At 42.3% G+C, this 15,143-nt stretch overlaps 1 protein-coding gene across 2 annotated transcripts in view; it reads right to left on the bottom strand.

The window, feature by feature from the left end:
* Window positions 1–15,143, bottom strand: part of LOC121586520 (KH domain-containing, RNA-binding, signal transduction-associated protein 3-like) — a 165,999-nt gene that overhangs the window by 63,385 nt on the left and 87,471 nt on the right. For both annotated transcript variants that reach the window (XM_041903268.2, XM_041903267.2), the window contains exon 2: window positions 13,972–14,096. In XM_041903268.2, the coding sequence (XP_041759202.1) occupies window positions 13,972–14,096 (125 nt within the window). The remainder of the gene's footprint in view (window positions 1–13,971; window positions 14,097–15,143) is intronic.

Raw genomic sequence — 15,143 nt, 5'->3', positions numbered from 1 at the left:
TTTAGTAGTTTACTACTTTTTGAGTCAAATATTTCTACGACATTACACTACAAAATTACAGCAGTAAAAAAAACTTTGCTTTTTTGGACGCAGTTATACTGCACTCTGACTGCAATCTTTCTGCCTTTGACAACTAACACACATAATCCTTACAATTATAACAGCATTATGTGAAATGAGGAGGCTCAGAGTTTGAACGGTCAGGTTTGATTTGACTTGAGAACTATCTTTTATAGTAGCACTGAGTCTCCATAACACTGTTATTTCAACCATATCCAAGCATGCATCTCAAATGGCACCCTATTCTCTACATAGTGCACTACTTTTGACAAGGGCCCATAGGGTCAAACACTATATAACACTATTTGGTAAAAGACCAAGTCCATATTATGGCAAGAACAGCTCAATTAAGCAAAGAGAAACGACAGTCCATCATTACTTTAAGACATGAAGGTCAGTCAATATGGAACATTTGAAGAACTTTCTTCAAGTGCAGTCGCAAAAACCATCAAGCGCTATGATGAAACTGGCTCTCATGAGGACCGCCACAGGAATGGAAGTCCCAGAGTTACCTCTGCTAAAGATAATAAGTTCATTAGAGTTACCAGCCTCAGAAATTGCAGCCCAAATAAATGCTTCACAGAGTTCAAGTCACAGACACATCTCAACATCAACTGTTCAGGGGGGACTGTATGAATCAGGCCTTCATGGTTGAATTGCTGCAAAGAAACCACTACTAAAGGACACCAATAATAAGAAGAGACCTGCTTGGGCCAAGAAACACGAGGAATGGACATTAGACTGGTGGAAATGTGTCCATTGGTCTGGAGTCCAAATTGGAGATTTTTGGTTCCAACCGCCGTGTCTTTGTGAGACGTAGTGTGGGTGAACGGATGATCTCTGCATGTGTGGTTCCCACCGTAAAGCATGGAGGAGGAGGTGTGGGGGTGTGGGGGTGCTTTGCTGGTGACACTGTCTGTGATTTATTTAGAATTCAAGGCACACTTAACCAGCATGGCTACCACAGCATTATGCAGCAATACGCCATCCCATCTGGTTTGGGCTTAGTGGGACTATCATTTGTTTTTCAACAGGACAATGACCCAACACACCTCCAGGCTGTGTAAGGGCTATTTTACCAAGAAGGAGAGTGATGGAGTGCTGCATCAGATGACCTGGCCTCCACAATACGCTGACCTCAATGCAATTGAGATGGTTTGGGATGAGTCGGACGACAGAGTGAAGGAAATGCAGCCAACAAGTGCTCAGCATATGTGGGAATCCTTCAAGACTGTTGGGAAAGCATTCCAGGTGAAGCTGGTTGAGAGAATACCAAGAGTGTGCAAAGATGTCATCAAGGCAAAGGGTGGCTACTTTGAAGAATCTAAAATCTAAAATATATTTTGATTTGTTTAACACTTTTTTGGTTACTACATGATTCCATATGTGTTATTTCGTAGTTTGAAGTCTTCACTATTATTCTACAATGTAGAAAATAGTGAAAAATAAAGAAAAACCCTTGAATGAGTAGGTGTGTCCAAACTTTTGACTGGTAATGTATGCTAACACCAGTTAAATTCCACTCATTACTATTGTACATAGGATGATGTCTACAGATGGTGAGGCTACATAAAAAGGTGCTAATGGTATCGGGAAGTCCATTATCTTGACTAATAGCCAGGTTTACATCAGTTTGAGTTTGAACTGGTGGGAAAGTTTGCACCTGTTATATTCAAGGTGGAATACATAATGAATTGTAAACAATGGTCAAGCATGAGAAAATTATTTAGAAGTTTATTGTTTTTAGTTTTACATCACGTTTTCTTTTTTTTTTATTGTCATTTTATTCAGACAACAGGGGGGTCAATGTAAATAGTCCAGGTGGCCATTTGATTAATTGTTCAGCAGTCTTATGGCTTGGGGGTAGAAGCTGTTAAGGAGCCTTTTGGACCTAGACTTGGCGCTCCGTTACCGCTTGCCATGCAGTAGCAGAGAGAACAGTCTATGACTTGGGTGACTGGAGTCTTTGAAAATGTGTTGTGCCTTCCTCTGACACCGCCTAGTATATAGGTCCTGGATGGCAGGAAGCTTGGCCCCAGTGATTTATTGGGCCATACGCACTACCCTCTGTAGCGCCTTATGGTCGGATGCCGAGCAGTTGCCATATTAGGTGGTGATGCAACCGGTAAGGATGCTCTCGATGGTGCAGCTGTAGAACCTTTTGAGTATCTGGGGACCCATGCCAAATCTTTTCAGTCTCCTGAGGGGGAAAATACGTTGTTGTGCCCTCTTCATGACTGTCTTGGTGTATTTGGACCATGATAGTTTGTTGGTGATGTGGACACCAAGGAACTTGAAACTCTCTGCCTGCTCCACTACAGCCCCGTCGATGTTAATGGGGGACAGTTCGGCCCTCCTTTTCCTGTTGTCCACAATCATATCCTTTGTCTTGCTCACATTGAGGGAGAGGTTGTTGTCCTGGCACCACACTGCCAGGTCTCTGACCTCCTCCCTATAGACTGTCTCATCGTTGTCGGTGATCAGGCCTACCACTGTTGTGTCATCAGCAAACTTAATAATGGTGTTGGAGTACAGAAGAACACTAAGCATGCACCCCTGAGGGGCCCCAGTGTTGAGGATCGTGGCATATGTGTTGTTGCCTACTTACCACCAGGAAGTCCAGGATCCAGTTGCAGGGGGAGGTGTTTAGTCCCAGGGTCCTTAGCTTAGTGATGAGCTTTGTGGGCACTATGGTGTTGAACGCTGAGCTGTAGTCAATGAACAGCATTCTCACATAGGTGTTGCTTTTGTCCAGGTGGGAAAGGGCAGCGTGGAGTGCGATTGAGATTGCGTCATCTGTGGATCTGTTAGGGCGGTATGCGAATTGGAGTGGGTCTAGGGTTTCCGGGATGATGGTGTTGATGTGAGCCACGACCAGCCTTTCAAAGCACTTCATTGCTACCGACGTGAGTGCTACGGGGCGGCAGTCATTTAGGCAGGTTACCTTCGCATTCCTGGGCACAGGGACTATGGTGGTCTGCTTGAAAGATGTAGGTAATTCAGACTCCGTCAAGGAGAGGTTGAAAATGTCAGTGAAGACACTTGCCAGTTGGTCCGCGCATTCTCTGAGTACACGCCCTGGTAATCCGTCTTGCCCCGCGGCCTTGCGAATGTTGACCTTTTTAAAGGTCTTGCTCACATCGGCTACAGAGAGTGTGATCACAAAGTCATCCGGAACAGCTGGTGCTCTCATGCATGCTTCAGTGTTGCTTTCCTCGAAGCAAGCATAAAAGTCATTTAGCTCGTCTGGTAGGCTCGCGTCACTGGGCAGCTGGCGGCTGGGTTTCTCTTTGTAGTCCGTAATAGTTTGCAAGCCCTGCCACATCCGACGAGCATCAGAGCCGGTGTAGTAAGATTTAATCTCAGTCCTGTATTGACGCTTTGCCTGTTTGATGGTTCGTCTGAGGGCATATCGGTATTTCTTATAAGCATCTGGATTCGTGTCCCAAACAAAATAGCACAGTTGTTTAGGAGCCCGTAAAACAGCAGCCATCCCCTCCGGCGCCATTATTTCACGCCATATTGCATTCTGTTTTGGTGCTGTGCTATGGGATGCACCCATATTCCCTTTATAGTGCACTAATTTTGACCATAAAGTAGAGCACTATAAAAGGAAAAAGATGTAATGAGACGCAACCATAGTCTGACTGGGGCCTGTGGTCATTTACAGAGCTTTCTGCTTTTTATATCTCTAATCCATTTCCCCCAACAACACCAGTAATCTGAACCCAGTCCTAACCTGCTGCAGGGTGGGTCCCTTACTGTCCCTGGATGGGGACAAGGAGGGGACTGTGCTGCCTGCCACTGATAGTGATGGCTCACATGAGAGCTGAACAGTCGCCTCTTAATCATGTGTTGGCTAGAACCACTGCTTTGATTTTGGTTACACACACATGCAGGCAAGCACACATATGCGCACACGCGCTCGCACACACACACGAGCACACACACACACACGCACACACACACACACACACACACACACACACAAACTAGGACCGCACTACACTCTTAGAAAAGAAGGTGCTATCTAGAACCTAAAAGGGTTCTTCGGCTGTCCCCATAGTAGAACCCTTTTTGGTTCCAGGTAAAACCTTTTCAGTTCCAGGTAGAACTATTTTGGGTTCCATGTAGAACCCTTTCCACAGAGAGTTCTACAATGAACCCAAAAGAGTTCTAGCTGGAACCAAAAAGGGTTTCCTATGGGGACAGCCGAAGAACCTCTTTGGAAACTGGCAGGGGATGGAGAAAGCAGGTAGAGAGATGGCAGGTTCTGTGATGATGAAAAAGTCAGAGGACACTAACCAGTAGGAACAGATCTATGATCAATCACAGCTACCCAGGGGGGTGGGGCGGACCAACATCTAACATCTTTTCATCATTTCCTGAATGCATTATTGTACTGCTAGCCTGTGCTGTGCTGGAGAGGAGGTGTGTGTGTGTGTGTGTGTGTGTGTGTGTGTGTGTGTGTGTGTGTGTGTGTGTGTGTGTGTGTGTGTGTGTGTGTGTGTGTGTGTGTGTGTGTGTGTGTGTGTGTGTGTGTGTGTGTGTGTGTGTGTGTGTGTGCGTGTGTTGCGCTGCGAGAGGAGAGGTGTGTTCAGATAAAAGCCAGCGTGCAGCGATTCTGCTGAAGACAGCAGGACAGACAGAGCCAACAGTAGAAGAATAAATCACTGCGTCCGTTTCTGAGAGACACAGAGGAGGGGAGAGACAGACGCACAGAGAGACACAGAGGAGAGGAAAGACACAGAGACAGAGACACAGAGGAGGGGAGAGACAGAGATACAGTGAGACACAGAGGAGGGGAGAGACAGAGATACACAGAGAGACACAGAGGAGGGGAGAGACAGAGATACACAGAGAGACACAGAGGAGGGGAGAGACAGAGATACAGAGACACACAGGAGAGAGGAGAGACAGACACACAGAGACAGACACAAAGAGACAGAGACACAGACAGAGACAAACAGAGATACAGAGATATAGAGACACAGACACAGAGACACAGAGGAGACAGATAAACAGAGAGACAGAAACACAGCCTAAACTAGAAATTAACCAGTGGGGCTCCTTACACCTTTCTAATGGCCTGGGGTGACTTATACAAAAATATTTATGATGGGGTGCACGTATATGGGCATGAAAAACAGGACAGTATTTCACGCCTGTGGGTGTGATATGTTTAGTTGTTAATAGATTGATTTATACCGGTTACACAGTAAATGAACAAACAAAATATTAACAAATGCAAGGAAATGTACAGTTAGCCTATTCCTTCTTCGTATGATCCCAGATCACCCTAAAAGGTATTTCCCTATTAATTCTAACCATAGTCTCCTGCTTGGACATGTTAGATGAAACAACGTATTTATTGAATACCAATCTCACAGTAACACTAATACTGTATCACAACTACAAATGATTACTCTGTTTTCCAGATGCTCTGTTTTCCAGTTGCAAATTGGTATAATAGCAAGCATGCAGTGATTCTTCCTTTAAAAGTTGCGTCATACAGCAGCACAGCTTGCGGGGTGCTGCGGAATGGTATGGCATGTTGAAGTGCATGACTTCATAGTATTTTACTGTCAGCCATTGTTGCCATTAATGCTAGTTCGACCACAAGAGGGCATCTTTGAGAAGCTATGTTATTGAAATGTCATGGGCTGTAGGCCTAAGAGTCTTGTTTACTGTAGCTGTTTTAGCGTAACTTACTTATTGGCATAAAGGCTTAGTTCAATATACAGCATATCAATCCATCATTGTTCATTTGTGCATGTCATCAAACAGTATACAAGTCATCCATGTCTTTAAATACAGTCAAGCATTTCAGTTATAAAACAAAATAACAAAGGGAGCCTTGAATAATTAAACAATGAATAAACCGCAACATTTCGGCTAAAGCGATTGAATTCACGAACGCATTTGACTGTTTTTAATATTGGCTGTACTATAAACTTTTTTTGTTAGAACTATATAGGATTGATTATAATTTGTTTGTAAATTATTATTGTATTTGTTGTGCTGTTTATACTGTTAGAAATGTAGCTTAATTAAATTGATTAATATTATGGTGTTTCTGTTCCAAGAAAAACAAAAATGCATTTTACAGTAGCCTATGTAAGCCTCAGGGTTTCCGTTAGGAAAATATGGCGCTGTACAACGTGACTGGTCGGGAGTAGGCCTAGGAGTGAAGAGCAAAATAATCCTAACATTTCCACACCCTAATTGTAGGCTAACCAATACCCAAATGGAGATTCAGTAAAAATACAAATCTGATTGATTTATCAAGACCAGTCCCCATGCTTGTCTCAAAGCTGCGCAAAAAGGTCCTGAAATAGTTGACCACACGTGGGTAGGCTATTGCTTCAAATCCTATCATAACAATTGGATGACTTTGGGTGACTTTGTAAGTTTCAGTAAGCAACAATATGTTGGCTTCAATTGCATTAGCCTACTTTATTCAGATATTTCTGTCATTCAGTGATATTTATTCCCATAGTAATTCGTCATGGATCCATCCAGATGTGGTTAGAAAACAGTGCACGTGGTGGGCTATGCGAAGAGATGGGTGAAGTGACATGCCTTGCAAACAGACATTAATACATTTAAAGTCCCTAAACTCGGCAAGAGTCTATTGTCCTGCTGATAGCCCATCAAGGTTGGATGGCATTTTTTGTATTCCAATTTATTGGAAAGGCTGCTAAACTATTTACACCTTGTCCACAGCGTTGTTGCGTATTTACAGTACAGTGCACTTTCACTCCATTCTCCGCCTGACTCTCTACCAATGCCACCAGATTATTATTTATATTGTTTTTATCTATTCGGTAACATTCCACAAGTAAATGTAATAAATAAAACACCTACATTAAATAGCTCAGGTATTGAAAATACGTGAAACCTTTTTTTTTTGTGATTAGCAGCTGAGGCTTTACGGCTTCGCCATCAACTTGTTAATTTAACTTGTTAACATCACTTGCATATATTCAGTCAACACATATATTTTAAGAATATAATGGAATATAACAGACCATTTTCGTTCATCTTAGAATAAAAGCCTTACAGTGTAACAACAGTTTTAGTAAGTAATAAGCTACGGTCCAGTTACAGCTTCTTCGGATGAAGTAGAAACAAAAAAAGTGTCTTTTTTTTTGTGTGCCCGCGGGATAGAGGAAGAGCAATTCTTACACTATTGTTCTAAATTCAATCACTCTCTTCTTCATCCTCATCATTCAGTCAATTTAAATTCAATTGTAATACATTTTGTCACTCCTGTTTAACAACTCCAAATCGCTTTTGCATGTGCTCCAAAGGGATAACTTCAAATAACATGATATAGGTTCATTAAATAATCGAAGGAAAAATGTGATTATTTATTAGCCTAGTGGTATCAGTATTTTAGGCATATCATGTGAATTAGGCCTCATGTAAAATCCTTGTCAAAAGCACAAGAGATACTGCTGCATGACAAACAGGTGCTGTTAGATTACAAAATAATGTATCTGTCAATTTGGAACAGTGTAAACAATACTAAATAAAGTATAAGTAATACCAGAGAGTTTGTTCTAATGAAAAACAAAGTGTAAAGCCTTTAATACAGCATAGCAATGTTTAAAAACAGCCGGATTTGTGAAATTGCTTTATCCAACATTTTGTGGTTGCATGAGGCTTGGTGATCATAGAATCAGTAGGATATTAAACAAACACTCAAATAGGCAACAGAAGCAGGAACAGCATAGGGCTGAGTGACTCACTCATTCCTGGCTTTCGTTCAAAATAAGTTATATTATAATGCACGGTTAAAGACACATTCTTTCTGATTGTCTTTAGCATGCAGTCTTTCCTCTCACTACAGCTAATTTCGTTTGAATGATTATGTGGATTATAATAAATTAATATATTTGTAGGGGTTGATGCAGTTTTCGTCAGAGCATATCTGGCCTGTGATATTGAGTTAGAAATGTAAAACTTTAGACTACTTAAGCTTCGAATACATTGCAAGTTTGCCCTTTTTTGGCCATTAGGCTACACTTTACAATGGGACTCAACTCTGACTGACCGCAGCATCTATCGGTAGTCTAAACTGTGGCACAAATTGGGGGATTTTTCACACCTAGCCGAGCTATTAGACCATACTTTTGTAAATTAATGGAGGTGTGAATGTTTCAGTCAGCCTCTCTCCTATCACACTAGAGTCCTGCATCAGGCAAAAAAAAATCAGCTGGCGGGTGGTCCAGGAGTTGAACAAGAATAATAATATGCCATTTAGCAGACGCTTTTATCCAAAGCGACTTACAGTCATGCGTGCATACATTTTTTGTGTATGGGTGGTCCCGGGGATCGAACCCACTACTTTGGCGTTACAAGCGCCATGCTCTACCAGCTGAGCTACAGAGGACCACAACTTGAGTAAATACAATGGCGCAATTACACTTGACATGTGGACTGACGATTTTTGAAAAATAGGATACTTGTGCCTTACAGCCCATTACATAAACGAAGAGTGGATGTTATCCACCACTGAGTGGGACAGTGCGGCTCAAAACTGCAGATAACATAAGGCCAGCTATTGTGAAAGAATACTTGTGGATCTTGTTGATTTCCTCTATCGCTTCAAGAGGCATACTGTCCACCTGGTAATTGTGTGGTTCCCAAGGATAAAGCATCACCTTCAGATGGATGTGTGGTTTCAGAGAGAAGCCAGCTGCGAGCCTGAGACCAGGCACAGTGGATGAGATCCTTTTCCTGCACAGCAATTTGAAGAAATCCAGTGATGAATGGACTGTTTTTGAAGTTATTGTTTAAGTATATTTATTTGTTGTCTAATATTAGAAGGTTCTTTAAAGCAATTTGAGTTATCAATGTGCCGCATTGCATGGTGAAAAAATAAATATATATATGTTCTTAATTCATGGCATGGTTTATTTTTAGCCAAATGTTGAATAGACATGCAGACAAATTAATTAATGCAGGAAAAGAGGAATATTAGCCCACTGTCTGTAGTCATAAACACAATTAGGCTAAATAAATAGATAATATTTTGTTGGGTAACGGATCGGCTCTCGGAACTCAATAAGAGGAGGCTTCTATCTTCAATATAATCATTCATTCAGAATGTTAAACCCACAGGTCTTAGGCCTGCAGTAAATGAAATTCGATTACCAGGTTCATTTTTCATTAGGTTATAATAACCCATGCCTTCTGGGAATGTAAAGTCCAAAAGTTATGGGTGGTGTTAGAAATGTGGCTGTCAGAAGTACAGTGGGGAAAAAAAGTATTTAGTCAGCCACTAATTGTGCAAGTTTTCCCACTTAAAAAGATGAGAGAGGCCTGTCATTTTCATCATAGGTACACGTCAACTGTAACTTCTTCTTTAAGAGGCTCCTCTGTCCTCCACTCGTTACCTGTATTAATGGCACCTGTTTGAACTTGTTATCAGTATAAAAGACACCTGTCCACAACCTCAAACAGTCACACTCCAAACTCCACTATGGCCAAGACCAAAGAGCTGTCAAAGGACACCAGAAACATAATTGTAGACCTGCACCAGGCTGGGAAGACTGAATCTGCAATAGGTAAGCAGCTTGGTTTGAAGAAATCAACTGTGGGAGCAATTATTAGGAAATGGAAGACATACAAGACCACTGATAATCTCCCTCGATCTGGGGCTCCACGCAAGATCTCACCACGTGGGGTCAAAATGATCACAAGAACGGTGAGCAAAAATCCCAGAACCACACGGGGGGACCTAGTGAATGACCTGCAGAGAGCTGGGACCAAAGTTACAAAGGGGGAAAAAAGTATTTAGTCAGCCACCAATTGTGCAAGTTCTCCCTTTTAAAAAGATGAGAGAGGCCTGTAATTTTCATCATAGGTACACGTCAACTATGACAGACAAAATGCGGGGGAAAAAATCCAGAAAATCACATTGTAGGATTTTTTAGGAATTTATTTGCAAATTATGGTGGAAAATAAGTATTTGGTCAATAACCAAAGTTTCTCAATACTTTGTTATATACCCTTTGTTTACAATGACACAGGTCAAACGTTTTCTGTAAGTCTTCACAAGGTTTTCACACACTGTTGCTGGTATTTTGGCCCATTCCTCCATGCAGATCTCCTCTAGAGCAGTGATGTTTTGGGGCTGTCGCTGGGCAACACAGACTTTCAACTCCCTCCAAAGATTTTCTATGGGGTTGAGATCTGGAGACTGGCTAGGCCACTCCAGGACCTTGAAATGCTTCTTACGAAGCCACTCCTTAGTTGCCAGGGCGGTGTGTTTGGGATCATTGTCATGCTGAAAGACCCAGCCAAGTTTCATCTTCAATGCCCTTGCTGATGGAAGGAGGTTTCCACTCAAAATCTCACGATACATGGCCCCATTCATTCTTTCCTTTACACGGATCAGTCGTCCTGGTCCCTTTGCAGAAAAACAGCCCCAAAGCATGATGTTTCCACCCCCATGCTTCACAGTAGGTATGGTGTTCTTTTGGATGCAACTCAGCATTCTTTGTCCTCCAAACACGACGTGTTGAGTTTTTACCAAAAGTTCTATTTTGGTTTCATCTGACCATATGACATTCTCCCAATCCTCTTCTGGATCATCCAAATGCACTCTAGCAAACTTCAGACGGGCCTTGACATGTACTGGCTTAAGCAGGGAGACACGTCTGGCACTGCAGGATTTGAGTCCCTGGCGGCGTAGTGTGTTACTGATGGTAGGCTTTTGTTACTTTGGTCCCAGCTCTCTGCAGGTCATTCACTAGGTCCCCCCGTGTGGTTCTGGGATTTTTGCTCACCGCTCTTGTGATCATTTTGACCCCACGGGTGGAGATCTTGCGCGTGGAGCCCCAGATCGAGGGAGATTATCAGTGGTCTTGTATGTCTTCCATTTCCTAATAATTGCTCCCACAGTTGATTTCTTCAAACCAAGCTGCTTACCTATTGCAGATTCAGTCTTCCCAGCCTGGTACAGGTCTACAATTTTGTTTCTGGTGTCCTTTGACAGCTCTTTGGTCTTGGCCATAGTGGAGTTTGGAGTGTGACTGTTTGAGGTTGTGGACAGGTGTCTTTTATACTGATAACAAGTTCAAACAGGTGCCATTAATACAGGTAACGAGTGGAGGACAGAGGGCCTCTTAAATAAGAAGTTACAGGTCTGTGAGAGCCAGAAATCTTGCTTGTTTGTAGGTGACCAAATACTTATTTTCCACCATAATTTGCAAATAAATTCATAAAAAATCCTACAATGTGATTTTCTGGATTTTTTTTCCTCAATTTGTCTGTCATAGTTGACGTGTACCTATGATGAAAATTACAGGCCTCTCTCATCTTTTTAAGTGGGAGAACTTGCACAATTGGTGGCTGACTAAATACTTTTTTCCCCCACTGTATGAAGTAGCTCAGGTCTTGAAAATATGGAAACCTTTTTCCCCTCCCTATCCTCACTGGACTCTCTTTCATTCAGTTTCTTCTTCACATCAGCAAAGAAGAACTCCGTGTTTCAGAAACTCACTTTATATAGAGGGGCTATCACTCTTTCACACTGTGGTAAATAAAGCCTGTTTGTAATTATTTATTTCTGTTTTTAGTGGGAGAGAAACCAAAAGCCCACCGTGCCTATTTTTCAAAAATCGTCAGTACACATGTCAAGTGTAATTGCGCAATTGTATTTAGACAAGTTCTCCCTCAACTCCGGGACCACCCGCCAGCAAACATGTTTTTTGCCTGATGCAGGACTCTAGTGCCAGAGAAGAGAGACTCTCGTACTGAAACATTCACATCTCCATTAATTTACGAAAAGATAGTCAATTTGTGCCCCAGTTTAGACTACAGATAGATCAGCGTTCTAACTCCCCTTTGTGATAGTGTTGTGCAATGACAGAATTACGCAATTTACCAAAATCTGCCACAATCTACCACAAACAGTCGCGGCATAAGCTCTAAACTTTTAATTGAGGAACCACTGTACATGTATAACCCATTCTCCATCATTGCAGGAGTACCCACTAGGCTGACAATGAACTGTGCTGATAAGTGAATATGATAATCCAGGTTAACCTAGTTTTTAACCAGCAGCCCAATTTAAGAGTGTTAGGTCTTTAATTTCATAGCTAAAGTATAATAAACATATTCCTAGAAAACCATACATCTGGAACATTCCCTATAGTGTCCTTACCTGTTTCATATTATGATAGAAAAGCCATGTTTTTTGAAGATGGATTTAAGCCTTCTGAACATGAGTCTAAACGGTCACTTTTGGAAAACGCAGTGTGCCACTTCAGTGGCGAAAGCCAAAAGGTGATGTTTGTGTGTCAGGGAGAAAACCCATTGGAGTCACAGCGATCACTCTAGCCCATTGCTACCTGTCAGATTGTACAAATTGAATTTGTCTTCCTTCGGTGGCTTGTTGAGGCTCTAAACAGCGTATTAGCGAGGCCCCTTATCAAAGCTGTCAAAGCAAATGTGTTTAGCTGCACTCCTATGTGACATCAACGTTTTTCTAGATGACATTACATCTCCCTTTATTACAAATGGCATTGTGATTGTTTTAGAAAGGGACAAAATGTAGCTCTCACCAGGTTATCTAGAAGACATAAATCTTGCAACGACAAAAGTAGTGCACTAAATAGGGAATAGGGTGCCAACACAGACTTTCTGTCCTCCAAAAGCCAGGTCATCCATCTACAGCCACTCTCAGAGAGGACTGAGATGAAAAGCTGAGTGTAGTCATCATCATCACCTGAGAGAGGCTTCTCACGTTTACGCTAGCCTCTCCGCCACCCTACTATCCTCCCTGTTACGGTCCCGGTGGGAGCTGGCTGTCATGCAGCTTTCGTGTGGCTCCATTAAACGTTGATACTGATGCTGGGAGCTTTGTCTCAGAGCAGAGGGTTGAGGGGCTCTCAACACATGGCTAGAGGAGCACAGCATTATCACTCAAACAGCATGGGCTGTTTCATCCTCACATGGAAGTCACTCTGAGAGGTGTGTGTGTGTGTGTGTGTGTGTGTGTGTGTGTGTGTGTGTGTGTGTGTGTGTGTGTGTGTGTGTGTGTGTGTGTGTGGCGCAGTATGCACATGGCTCTGTTTCTATTTGCTGGAGCGAAAAAAAAGGGAAGTGCAGGTGTCTCTCTTTCTCTCTCTCTTTCTTGCTCTCTCTCTCTCATTCTCTCTCTCTCTCTCTCTCTCTCTCTTTCTCTCTCTCTTTTCTTTCGCTATGTATTGCCTATTGTTAGACTCTTTCTCTTTATTTAGAAGGAACAAAAAATAATCTCTGCTTTGTCCTCGACAGACCTAGTTTTTTCAATGAAAACATGCAAGGTGCCAAAAGCAATTAGATAGAAGAACAATTTAAACCTAGACATCTCTGCAGGAAATAGCACCCTTAAACATGCATCAGTAGAGAGTCATTGTCTTATGATCAACAGGAAAGCAGAAGGGAATATCATAAGCATAAGGGAATATCATAAGCACAAGGGAACATTAAGAGTGATAAGCACATGGAGATGTGAACACACGTCATTGACCAAGGTCATTTGCTGACAGATCGGAGGGGGAGGGGACATCATCTAACAGAAGAATGGGAGGGGTTTTATAAAATTAAGTATGATTTGTACTGTAATGTTATAACAACGTAAATGAGATGTTTGGAGAAGAAAATGTGATCATGGACCAATTCTGTCATGTCTTCTTGTAGTTACTGTACTGTTTACTTGTATGTTTACTTAGTTATACAGGCGTTGCTTTTCATTGTTTCAAAATAAATACTTGAACTGTCAGCTGCTTGTTGTCTTGAAGTAAAATTAAAATAGAAAACACATCACAGAGGCTAACTGAATAGAAACTATTCTTTGTTTGCAGTTGCACAATATGATCTGAAAATCTCTAGCCCAAATCCAGCACTACTTACTTTGGGAAACTGTTTGACGGGTATTAAGACTTTCTGGCCCAGCTTCATGTTCTTGTTGATGACGACGTCGATGAACTTCTCTTCTTTTTCTTCTTTTCCTTCATCTTTTTGTAATTTTTCGATTTCTACAAGGAGAAAGATAAAAGCAAGATAAGAGTCAATGACTATAAATGATTAAGACAAACATTCAAAACGTGATCAAAGGATCAAAAGATGTTTGTCCATTTTCTCACAGGAGTTTGTTGAACTGAAATAATAGCCTTTACGTGTGCCAGTTTGCCGGTTGGTTTGTTGTCGCTCAGGCTCACACATTTTTATGGCTCAGTCAACTGTGAAATAGGCTCTTTTGGCAATGTTGTAATTTACCTGGATATGGTTTGTGATGTCACGAGAGGCTGTGTCCTGGAGGGACGTTACATCCCCCTGAGGTGGCTGCAAACCCAGACAGCTATGGCTCCATCTGCTGGTATGGTCGGGAACCCCACCCCTCTATGGCCAATCTTCCCACGCAGCTGAAACAAATGAGGAGCTGATGGGCTGAAGGTTGGGGAAGGAAAGAGACACAGTCTCCAACCTGGGCTCTCTGGAGGACAAGAGTGCTGCACGTCCACTTCCATGAGGAATATAAGGATTTGGAGATACTTACCTTTGGGAAATACTCACCTTTGGATATATGCACCTGTGGAAATACGTGAGAGACATTTGGAAGGACTTTTTGCTGGGTTGGCCACTAGCTGCAACGTGGACTACAGTAAGGCTGGGGAAAAGTTATCTGAGCGAGTGAGAATTATGACTTTGGATGTGGAAGAGACATCCCTGAACTGTTAACCCTTAAAGAGCCACAAGAGAACAGAATTTTGTTATATTTTCGTTAATTTCCCAAGACCTATAATAAAATCCTTGTTTTGTTTGAACCTTGTCTCCTTGCACTACTTGAGCAATCCCGCTGAAAAGCTGTGTAGCCTCTCGTGACGTCACAGATGGTGGAGAATACGGGCACGCTCAAGCGTTAATAGTGCATGTCAGAGGAGGATACCGAAGGTTTGATCACCCAGTTTTCCAAGTTGGCCGTAGGCTCCCCCCGCCGACTGAAATGGAGGACATATTGAAAGCCCTTGTTGCTGGCCAGCAAGCCCAGATGCAAGCAAACGTGGCTCTCTTGGAGGAGCAAA

This window comes from Coregonus clupeaformis, chromosome 17 (assembly GCF_020615455.1).
Source record: "Coregonus clupeaformis isolate EN_2021a chromosome 17, ASM2061545v1, whole genome shotgun sequence".
Lineage (NCBI taxonomy): Eukaryota > Metazoa > Chordata > Actinopteri > Salmoniformes > Salmonidae > Coregonus > Coregonus clupeaformis.
The sequence above is the reverse complement of the archived record's forward strand: the minus strand, read 5'-3'. Positions and strand labels throughout refer to the sequence as shown.